Source organism: Bombina bombina, unplaced genomic scaffold (assembly GCF_027579735.1).
Source record: "Bombina bombina isolate aBomBom1 unplaced genomic scaffold, aBomBom1.pri scaffold_757, whole genome shotgun sequence".
NCBI classification, from domain to species: Eukaryota; Metazoa; Chordata; class Amphibia; order Anura; family Bombinatoridae; genus Bombina; species Bombina bombina.
The window spans coordinates 1-12,510 of record NW_026511634.1 but is presented as its reverse complement, the minus strand read 5'-3'; the positions used below and the strand labels follow the sequence as shown (position 1 = coordinate 12,510).

The window sequence follows — 12,510 nt, the reverse complement described above, 5'->3', positions numbered from 1 at the left end:
TCCATTTCATCTCGCCACAAATTGCAGGCGCAGCAACCCTTGCACTGACTAAAAAGCACCGTAACTCCCTAAAATGCCTGCAAAATCAACTAACACCTAACGCATGCGCAATGTCTATCTACCTGTCAACCACAATAACTAATAAAGTCTATTAACCCCTAAACCACCATAGCCCACAACGCAATAAAGCTAGCCCCTAACCTAACACCCCCTAAATGAACTAAATGTACCTAATTTACAAAATTCTAACATTACTATTAAATGTAAATAAAACTAACACTACTTAATAAATAAATATCAACTAAGTATAAATAGGGGTCTTACGTGTCGGGCTTATTTTTGGGAGGCATGTTAGACTTTTACGGGAGATTTGTTATTTTAGTTACTTTTTTTAGGCGCCGGCAGTTTTGAAAGTGGCGTAAGTCCCTGGCGACTCCAGAAATTTGTACTTACGCTTATTTCTGGACTTCACTAGTTTCTCATTTAGGAAATGCCGGCTCCGTATATGTAATAGCCCGATGTGCGAGGTGAAATTACGGGCGGCGCGGGTTCCTACGCTTGTGCCGAAAACTACGCCGTATATCGGATCGTGCCCTAAAACTTTACACTTATTTTGTCAATATTTAAACACTGAATGAAACTTTAAAAAATAAATCTACATGTTATTCTCAGAATAATGTTTTCTTTGAATGCATCATTCTATCTAGCATTTATTTAGTGTTTACTGTCCCTTTAAGAAGAATGTGACACAAGGCACAAACTAGCCGTATTAAAGGGACAGTAAACCCTGAGATTTTTATATAAAATGTTTAGTTATGCATAATAAAACATTGCAATATATTTTCTTTATTTATTTTGCCCCCTTCCATGTGATTAGGTTCTGAAAAATGAGCCATTTCTAATTTTAATATCTTGAAAAGTGCCAAATGCTGACCTCTCAAAGCTAATTGGATTGATCACCTGCAGAGCAATTGCATTTTATACTAATTTTATGACTGTGTCTAACCTTGTTGTCTGCAGACTAAAGCCCAGATTGGCTCCTCAAAATAAGGTAATTGATGGGTGGGGTTTGGATATTGAAAAATAATTGCTGCAATAAGGATGTTCATTTGTTGTAAAAGCTTTAAGACTTGGCTGATGAGTTATTCTATAGTAACACAAAATAAATGCTCTCAGGTATCCATAACTGTATGAGTGGTGAACCTTGTCTTGTACATAAAGAAGGAAGAGAACAGGGTTACAAAACAGAGCTTTATTGTTAGTACCATCAGAGAAGGGCCGGATCTCTTAACATGAACAGTCGTGCCTGTGGCTTGCAGCTTAGAACATGAGCAGCACAATAACATTTTGAAACAATTAGGAGGTAGTAAGCCCAGGAGAAATGAGTGCATCTGATAAGGTAACTATGGTAATGAGCTTAGCCGAGGGCACGCTCCCTGGGGATGTGAGCTTAGCCGAGGGCCCGCTCCCTGGGGATGTGAGCTTAGCCGAGGGCCCGCTCCGTGGGGATGTGAGCTTAGCCGAGGGCCCGCTCCCTGGGGATGTGAGCTTAGCCGAGGGCACGCTCCCTGGGGATGTGAGCTTAGCCGAGGGCACGCCCCCTGGGGATGTGAGCTTAGCCGAGGGCACGCCCCCTGGGGATGTGAGCGTAGCCGAGGGCACGCCCCCTGGGGATGTGAGCGTAGCCGAGGGCAGGCCCCTTGGGGATGTGAGCTTAGACGAGGGCACGCCCCCTGGGGATGTGAGCTTAGACGAGGGCACGCCCCCTGGGGATGTGAGCTTAGCCGAGGGCACGCCCCCTGGGGATGTGAGCTTAGCCGAGGGCACGCCCCCTGGGGATGTGAGCTTAGCCGAGGGCACGCCCCCTGGGGATGTGAGCTTAGCCGAGGGCACGCCCCCTGGGGATGTGAGCTTAGCCGAGGGCACGCTCCCTGGGGATGTGAGCTTAGCCGAGGGCACGCTCCCTGGGGATGTGAGCTTAGCCGAGGGCACGCTCCCTGGGGATGTGAGCTTAGCCGAGGGCACGCTCCCTGAGGATGTGAGCTTAGCCGAGGGCACGCTCCCTGGGGATGTGAGCTTAGCCGAGGGCCCGCCCCCTGGGGATGTGAGCTTAGCCGAGGGCATGCTCCCTTGGGATGTGAGCTTAGTTGAGGGCACGCTTCTTTGGGATGTGAACTTAGCTGAGGGCATGCTCCCTGGGCATGTGAGCTTAGCCGAGGGCCCGCCCCCTGGGCATGTGAGCTTAGCCGAGGGCACGCTCCCTAGGGATGTGAGCTTAGCCGAGGGCACGCTCCCTGGGGATGTGAGCTTAGCCGAGGGCATGCTCCCTGGGCATGTGAGCTTAGCCGAGGGCATGCTCCCTGGGCATGTGAGCTTAGCCGAGGGCCCGCCCCCTGGGGATGTGAGCTTAGCCGAGGGCACGCTCCCTGGGGATGTGAGCTTAGCCGAGGGCATGCTCCCTGGGGATGTGAGCTTAGCCGAGGGCACGCTCCCTGGGGATGTGAGCTTAACCGAGGGCACGCTTCCTGGGGATGTGAGCTTAACCGAGGGCACGCTTCCTGGGGATGTGAGCTTAACCGAGGGCACGCTTCCTGGGGATGTGAGCTTAACCGAGGGCACGCTTCCTGGGGATGTGAGCTTAACCGAGGGCACGCTTCCTGGGGGTGTGAGCTTAGCTGAGGGCACGCTCCCTGGGGATGTGAGCTTAGCTGGGGGCACGCTTCCTGGGGGTTTGAGCTTAGCTGAGGGCACGCTCCCTGGGGGTTTGAGCTTAGCTGAGGGCACGGTTTCCTAGGATTGCAAGCTCAGCTGAGAGCATGTTTCCTGGTAATGTTTCTTGAGAATGTGTATTCAGCTAAGTTTCTACAAAGAGTTCATCTGACAGCACCCTTTGTGACAACTTGAGGTCAGCTGGTGATGTAATTCCTACAAATGTGAGCTCAGCAAGGGCATACTTCCTGGGAACATGAGCTTAGCTAAGAGGCCTCCTGCCACTTAGATCTCAGCTGAGGGCATGCTTCTTGCTAATGAAAGTTCAACTGAGGACATGCTCAACTGGGGCCATAATACCTGAGCCGAGACAATTCTCCCTTAGCTGAGTGCCTACTTCATGGGAATGTGCACACAGCTACAGTCAGACTTTAAAGAGACAGTCAACACCAGAATGTTTGTTGTTTTAAAAGATAGATAATCCCCATTCCCCAGTTTTGCATAACCAACACAGTTATATACACATTTTACCTCTGTGATTACCTTGTATCTAAACCTCTGCAGACTGCCCCCTTATTTCAGTTTTTTTTGACAGACTTGCATTTTAGCCAATCAGTGCTCACTCCTCTGTAAATTCACGTGCATGAGCTCAATGTTATCTATATGAAACACATGAACTAACACCCTCTAGTGGTGAAAAACTGTCAAAATGTATTTAGATTAGAGGCGGCCTTCAAGGTCTAAGAAATTAACACATGAGCCGCCTAGGTTTAGCTTTCAACTAAGAATACCAAGAGAACAAAGCAAAATTTGTGATAAAAGTAAATTGGAAAGTTGTTTAAAATTACATGCCCTATTTGAATCATGAAAGTTTTTTTTGGACTTGACTGTCCCTTTAAGAGAGATTGAAGATCACGGTTAGCTAAGGGCATCTTTGTGCAGGGATTGCAGCAGCTCCAAAAACCATAGATGGGTTTAATATTTGTGGTCTCACACATAACATAATACAAGGAGTAAATGGTTTGTTTGTTTTTTACATTCCAGCCCTTGTTAATACATTATGGCATTTGGCCTTTTATAGCAATGAAAATATACAGCAATTAGAACAAAATAAAAGAAAAATATGAAACTGTTGCTTGTAACCAGAATATGTCATTGAAATGCTCAGATTTAGGCTGGAGCCTCAGGTGTAAACAACGTAATACGGAGATGAAAGTTCCAGGAGCAGCGAGTACCTGCTCATCCACGGGAGGCAAAACACTAGAGTATGGAGTACTTGCTCAGCTGAGGACAGGATCCTATGAAAGCTCAGCAGATAAACTTCTCATGAACTGACGCTTATAAACCTATGAAAGGTTGACGAGGCACATCCTGTCCCTCAACGAATAAGACGGTAAAACACCCAGCACCCAAACGTCAGCCAGTGTCCAGTCCAGCTCAGCTCTGACCATTTGTATATTGTATGGGACATTCCATAACCCTGTAGAGAAAAGAAAAACAAGAAATAGGGATAAAACTAAATTCTGAGTGGAGGGGAAACACATGAAGCTAAGGATGGAGAGGATATTAGAGGTAAAAAAAGGGAAGAAATGCAAGAGAAAGAGTCAGAGGAGAAAATAGAAAGGATACAACCGAGAGAGGGAAATAGGAAAATGTGGTAAGGTTATTACAAGAGGGAGAATGGAACTAAAGTAGTAATGTGCAAATATTCAGCATTCTTTATTTATTAGTGAAACAAATGTCAAAAATGGCCGTGGTCTTTGCTTTAGTCCAAATCTAAAAAATGTGACGACAGCACTTTAGAGTGTTTGCAGTAAGGAGGTGGCTGAACAAACCAAATTCTTCAATGTAGAAACAATTCTCCAGCTGCTTAGAAAAAGGCCTTTATTTGTGAATGTTCAATACAGGGTCCATAGGTAAAGCCATGTTTTGGGCTATAACAATTTCCCTTATTCATGCTCATCCAATAATAACCCTATAAAGTGCAATATCCCCCTCTAGTGGACAATCTACATAATGACAACATAGTGAATACAAAAAATATTGACCATCACATATATTATACTTTAGTACCCTTAGTGGATGAATTATATGAATATAATTAAATTAAGCAATTAATACAAAAGGTTAGAATAAAATAAAATACATGAATGTTTATAAAGTATACCACTTAACCCAATAGGTTAATTAATCATATAATGAAATCAATAATTTTATTTGTTGGTTTTAATCCATGAGTGCTTTATCATTTGGTTACTATGAGCCCTAAAAGGTATGAATCTTGATTTTAATTGGTCTGCATTTTGGTAGGATTCATTATGGAGATTGGCCACTATGGGAGATATTGGACTTTAAATGGTTTTGGCGGTTTGGGAAGCCTATTTAAACACCATTAATAAAGTTATTATTGAATAAGCATGACTAAGGGCAATCACTAAAGCCCAAAATGTTGTTTCTATGGACCCTGTATTGTAAATTCACTAATAAAGGTTTTTAATTAATCAGTTGGAGGATTGATGTTTCTACTTTGCTTTAGTCCAACAGTTAAGACTGTTGCATTTGTCTCATTTCGCTATTCGTAAACACCCAACAAGTAAATATCTGTATTGCACAGATATTTGTGTGTTGCCCTTTTTACGAATAACAAATGCAGAATATTTGCACATATCTAGAAAGCAAAGTACAAATTTAGTGTAGGAATGCAGTGAGCCATCTTCTTCTGACCGCCTATGCTTCCCCCCCATATCTCCTATTCTTCAGTCACTCATATGCCTTCCCCCTTACCTCTTCTTCAGTTATATCATCTGTCTCTGTATCAAACAGAGATCCCAGGTACGTGAGCTGAAGTATAGCAAGCGCTGCAAACAGGAGATTAATCACAAACACAAAGGGACCCTGCAATAAACACACATGGACAACTCAATCAGTTAAAAAAGAAAAAAAAAGTGTTCAATGAATTTAAATGACAATACCTATAGTAGTGGGAAAACAGGAAGGCGCCAATAGGGTGATAACGTAAAAGACCCTGACAGGTAAGTATGAGGAAAAAGGGTACTCACAAGCAGGGCGGCACTTAGACGTGCCAAAACAAGCGGGCCGGGACCTCAGCGTCGCCCGGAAGACTCACAACGGCAACAACCAATCCTCAGGCCGGACCAAGTTCCGTGTGGCCAGTCAGGAACGCTGGATGCTGCCACACCTCCGTCTTCGTATGCCGATTCCGATCACTGGCAGAAGGGTAGGAGATAGGGATATAATGTGTATGGCTCTCCCGAATACCGAGAGTTTGGTTACCATAAATCATTTATAAAAGAGCACCCAATTTGAAAAGGATTTTGGCACCTAGTAAAGTGGTTAAAAACAGGACCAACTTGACCAGTAACAATACCAATAATGACATCATTTGCAAAATACAAAGAAAGGGTAGTTTCAAATGTAATCACAAAAAATGCAAAATGTGTGATTATATAACACATAATGTAGATACCTTTAAATCAAATACGACTTCTAAAACTTATAAAATGAGTTATCGGATGACATGCGCATCAAATTATGTGATTTATTTATTGTCCTGCATTTGTGGACTTCAATACATAGGGCGCACCTGTAGACGCTTGAGCATCAGATGGTCTGAACACTTTAGAAACATTAAATAGCTGATCAGTCTTTTTTATGGTGTAATTGTAGTTCTGTATGGTTTATAGGGTTTATTTTTTCCAATATTGTTCTATCTGTTTGGTTTAGATTAATTTATTAACTGTGATTGAGTAATCTTTGTGTGTTGTATTGGTGAACTGTACAAACGGTTTGATTTGTGAGTCTATAATAAGGAGCAATATTTATTGATATGTTACTTGACTAAATGAGAATATCATGTAAGTTTAGCTCCGATTAGAAGCTAATGTGCAAGACCTATGGTGTATTTAACCCTGAAATGAATGCTCATTTATAAATATATATTATGTCTATTTACATGAAACACACAGGACAAATCGCAATAATTGTATGTGTTCATAGTTGTGATGTGACCATTAATATAATGTTTAATTAGAACAGACACTATATATAAGACGATATTAAAATAGTCAATTTTAAGTGGCACGCATATGAATCCATGCACTCTCCATATCAGCTGTGATTGACACGCACGCTGAGGTGGAGAGGGGGTGTGCAAATTTCAAGTGTTTTGATTGGTTAGAGGAAGTGTTTAAAGCAGTAGGCATTTTAGAATATGTATAACAGCCTGATGAAATGGCTCTGTGTAGCCGAGAAACGCGTTGCTTTTATGCATTGTTTTTAAACTTTTAAATAAATTTGTTTAAGTAACTTTGCTGGAGTTTGCTCCTTCCTCTATCCAGTTTGTTATCCAGTTTGTTGGTTTATGGTAACCAAACTCTCGGTATTCGGGAGAGCCATACACATTATATCCCTATCTCCTACCCTTCTGCCAGTGATCGGAATCGGCATACGAAGAGGGAGGTGTGGCAGCATCCAGCGTTCCTGACTGGCCACACGGAACTTGGTCCGGCCTGAGGATTGGTTGTTGCCGTTGTGAGTCTTCCGGGCGACGCTGAGGTCCCGGCCCGCTTGTTTTGGCACGTCTAAGTGCCGCCCTGCTTGTGAGTACCCTTTTTCCTCATACTTACCCGTCAGGGTCTTTGACGTTATCACCCTATTGGCGCCTTCCTGTTTTCCCACTACAGATTTCCCAACCGTCGACATACGTTACAGAAGAGCGGCCTCACATCGGATTGTTTGCACTGACTTTCGCTTCCGTTACCGTAGGCGCACCTCCACCAAGAACTTTATTGTTTTTTGATTTCTTAATACCTATAGTAGCAGTGCACGCAACAATGTTTGTAACAATGTTATATATAAAATGCACAATTTATTATTAATAACTATGTAAAAAAAAAAATAACAACAATAGGTCACATGCAGGAACAGTTAGCGATTTTGCTTTGCAGCGCTGCTCCACATCAGGCTGTTCTCTTCAAACAGCGCTTTACACCGGCTGCACTGTTTGAAGAGAATAGTCAAATATGCAAATAAGCAGTGCTGCAAAGCGTCAGCATGTTGATCGATGACTGGTTCTATGGGATTTTTTAAACCCCGCCCCTAGTGTACACAGGTCAGCAAAGCTTTGACTCCTGAATGTAAGACGTTCTTGCGAGCAATGCACTGTGTATTACAGGATATGCGTTTGTACCAGCTTGTATATTACAGGATATGCACGTTTGTACCAGCTTGTGTATTACAGGATATGCGTTTGTACCAGCTTGTGTATTACAGGATATGCTCGTTTGTACCAGCTTGTGTATTACAGGATATGCTCGTTTGTACCAGCTTGTGTATTACAGGATATGCTCGTTTGTACCAGCTTGTGTATTACAGGATATGCTCGTTTGTACCAGCTTGTGTATTACAGGATATGCTTGTTTGTACCAGCTTGTGTATTACAGGATATGCACGTTTGTACCAGCTTGTGTATTACAGGATATGCGCGTTTGTACCAGCTTGTGTATCACAGGATATGCGCGTTTGTACCAGCTTGTGTATCACAGGATATGCGCGTTTGTACCAGCTTGTGTATCACAGGATATGCGCGTTTGTACCAGCTTGTGTATCACAGGATATGCGCGTTTGTACCAGCTTGTGTATCACAGGATATGCGCGTTTGTACCAGCTTGTGTATTACAGGATATGTGTGTTTGTACCAGCTTGTGTATTACAGGATATGCTCGTTTGTACCAGCTTGTGTATTAAAGGATATGCTCGTTTGTACCAGCTTGTGTATTAAAGGATATGCTCGTTTGTACCAGCTTGTGTATTACAGGATATGCGTGTTTGTACCAGCTTGTGTATTACAGGATATGCTCGTTTGTACCAGCTTGTGTATTACAGGATATGTGTGTTTGTACCAGCTTGTGTATTACATGATATGCGTTTGTACCAGCTGCTGTATTACAGGACATACATACATTTGTAGGAGCATACACATACTGGATATTCATCATTTTGAAGGCTTCTTATGGGCGAGTATATGGTGTGAAAGTGTGTGCTTGTACGGGTGTAACTGCGCAAGACATTACCTTTTTGTTCCGGTGATTGCAATGTGGAGGACATACTTTGGACCGGATACAGGCACTGAAGATCTCAGCCAACCTCTTCCTTAGAACTGAAAAAGACAAAAGAAGCAGAGAGGGCACCCTAATAAAATGTAATGCACAGTACTGGGAGTAACGGGAGAGGTGACTTGTTGTTGTACACAGTGTCGAAAGTTTGCAATGGTAACTAGCAGTTTGCATACGGATAATACTATGGAATTTATTGAAAGTACATTTAACACTTGAGAGCTAGAGTTAAACACAAGCCACTAGTGCACATACTTTACTGTCAGGAGTAGGAGGCCTTGCATTTCAGTCAGTAAAGGTAAATCGTGCAAGGCGAGTACATTTCAATACCTTCATGACCAAGGGTGGAAAACTATGACTATATTCCATCCTTCTGCTAATAATCCTATAGATGTAAAATATAGGCAAAAAAGCTGAACGCCTCCCCACCTACACTGGAAGTTTCTATACTTGCTTTGTTTTACAGACAGTGATAATATAAGGAAGCATGTGTGTGTACAGAAAGTGATAAAATAAGAATATCTGTATTAAGAACAAAACCAGCTATTTCCTATACAAAAATAAACAATCAATTTCTCATATATTTCATACTCTGCAGCTGGTATAACAACTACATCTAGTGCAGCACCAAAACCTAAATAAGGCTTTGCTGTTTGATATTATCCTAGTTCATGGTATACATTATATATAATGTCCTCAGACAAGTTTTTGTCACTTGTCTGAGGACGGGGTTACTCCCCGAAAACGTTAACATGCTTAAATAAATTTGGATTATACACACGGCGAGTGCTCTCTCTCTTTTATTGCTTTTATATATATATATATATATATATATATATATATATTTTTTTTATTTTTTTTAAAGATAAAATATTTTAATTCTAGGTATAGATATACATAGATAGCTGAATGAAAAGAGATACACAGATAAACCCTTTAGAAAGTATGCTCCCAAATAGGTAATAAACTAAAAAAATTATTGTAAGCAGTATTGCAGAAGCTCAGGGGCGGGACTCTATACCATGTCCTAACATTTTTTTTTATTTTTTTTTATGCGCCACCTAGGACAAATGAGCCAAGATTCTCTACCTTTAGACGGACAACAATAAGCGTCACAGGATACATTTGAGACTCACCATGTTCCACATATGTTATGAAGCCCAAAGACAGCAACACTGCAGCCAGGTGAAAACTGAGACCCTATAAAAAGATACTTGTTATTTATGTACAGTGTAGCATATTCTTTATGCACAAACAACACATCTCTGATTTCACCATATAGCCATCCTCCATGTAATCCAGCAGTCTCTTAGGGTCTGAGTATTTGCCAGCATGGAGCAAATTATCACGCCAACCCTTGTATGGTCAGATCTCACTCATTTCTCTAAAAAAGGAGTTGAACCTGCGAGTGGCGAGCTGCCTACCAAAGAAATAAGTAATAAAGCTCTCTGCAGTGGATAAATGTAGCAAGGTGCATCCAGCACTGATAACATATTTTGAAGGAAATACAAATCAAATTGGGGTGTTTTCTTATTTACTTGCATTTGCTTCTAGTTATACATATATATGCTTTCCTGCCTCGTCTGTAACATGTGAGAAAACTTCACACATACTCAAAGGACTCATTCTACAACAGAGACAAAAATATATATATATATATGCTTTGAATATTTAAAGTACATTGTACATTAAAGGGACACGAAACCCATTTTTTCCCTTCTTGATTCAAATAGAGCATGCAATTTTAAGCAACTTTCCAATTTATTTTATTCTCATGTTTGCTTTATTCTCTTAATATCATTTGTTGAAGAACCAGAAATGCAATACTGGGAGCTAGCTGAGCACATCAGATGAGACAATCACAAGAGGGGTATATGTGCAGTCATCAGTAGCAGTGCTCTCAGTAGTGCTTTGCTGATCCTGAACCTACCTGGACATGCTTTTCAACAAAGGGTATCAAAAGAACTAAGCAAATTAGATAATAGAAGTAAACTGGAAAGTTATTTAAAATTGAATGCTCTGTCTGACTCATGAAATAAATAATATGGGATTCACGTCCCTTTAATTATGTCTTTTTTGTGTACATTTTTTTTCTCTACACTTTGAATAAGAATTATACTGCATTTTGTTGTTGTTGTTGCATATTTTGAATACAAATTCATTGCATTAAATAAATGTCAAAAATATAATTTTATAGTTTGATTAAGATTCTTACATTATATGTTCAGTTTTAAACTGATTATTTTATTGAGTACTGTACTATAATGTATGTGTCGCTTCTTCACATACAAAAATGAAGCCCTAAAGGGATACGATACCCAAATGTTGAAGCACTTGAAAGTGATGCCGCATATCTGTAAAAAGATGACTAGACATTATCACCTGAACATCGTTATGTAAAAAAGGAAGATATTTACCTCATAATTTCCTAAGTATTCACACCCAACTGTATAGAGACTTTAGTCCCAGGATTTCCTAGGGAGTGTGCATCTGTCGTGTGCAGGCACAGTCATGTTATTTTCCTATTCAGTTTAATTCTTCATGACCTTATGATGTTCTATGCCGTCCTAACCACACTGGGCTTTAAAGCCCTTAGGACGGCATAGAACGTCATAGCCATTTGGTTGTACTAAAGCCAAAGGCTCTTTCTAAATGGGATCACGGGTGGGAGGGCGTGGCTAGCGTTTATAGGCACTCCCTCCTGACCCGACCCCATCGTTGAATTATTTAAATGATTTACTTATTTGCAATGTAGACAATAAGTATGGGCGGGAAGGGGTTAGGAAAGTTTACTATGAAATCACATGATATCACAGCAAAGCTATGCATGACCTCAGCACTGCTGATTGGCTATTGTGTTTTTTGTTTTTAACTTGCAGCTTTACAGCAGCTCTATCTATTCACACAACACTTACTTTAGTGAGCTGGATACATTGTGAGGTAAAATATCTTCCCTTTTTTACATAGAGATGCTCAGGGGATATTTTCCTGTCAGCTTTTTACAGTTATACTGCATCAGTTTCAAGTGATTTAGCAAATGAGTATTATGTCCCTTTAATGGGATACCCAGTTTTCAAGGTAAAATTTATATTTACAGAATCGTATTAAGTGTCTTTTAGCACTGAACTTTCTAGATAATCTTGCTTGTGTGAAGACATTTAGAAACACATGTAATAACCTTAGTTAACCCAAATGGTTCAAATACAGCATGTCCTTTTATAAAACTTTTACATGTATCTTAATGATCAAAGTTACATTGTACTCTTGGTATCCTTTTTTGAAAAGCATACCTAGGTAGGCTCACTAGCTGTATTCAGCTAGCCCCCAGTAGTGCATTGTTGCTCTGGAAACCAAGAGAACAAAGCCAATTTGATGATAAAAGTAATTTGGAAAGTCTCTTAAAATGACATCAGTCATAAAAGTGTAAATGTTGAATTTCATGCCCCTTTAACTGCTGCGCACGTTTGGGTCTGTACATTCACATACAAGTTACTCACATGTAGCAGAGCACTTGCCGCGTATGTCACAATAATTGCGTGAAATGTCCCAAGTTTCAGTGCACTCTTGAAAACATCTGAATGTAGAGCAGAAAGTGGAGTTATTAGCTGTACATAGACGAGGGGTGTCAGAGACAGGACAAGGTAATGGGGTAAAAGGATTAGGTAAC

General features: G+C 41.0%; 1 protein-coding gene across 1 annotated transcript; it reads right to left on the bottom strand.

Moving 5' to 3' along the window:
• Positions 1–1,237: 1,237 nt before the first annotated feature.
• On the bottom strand, positions 1,238–12,448 carry LOC128643884 (protein-serine O-palmitoleoyltransferase porcupine; the record flags this gene model as incomplete). Its single annotated transcript, XM_053696656.1, has 5 exons — positions 1,238–4,189; positions 5,494–5,604; positions 8,802–8,887; positions 9,980–10,043; positions 12,341–12,448. Coding segments are annotated over 5 exons (471 nt in total), but the record flags the coding sequence as incomplete, so codon positions are not given.
• Between the last annotated feature and the right edge of the window lie 62 nt (positions 12,449–12,510).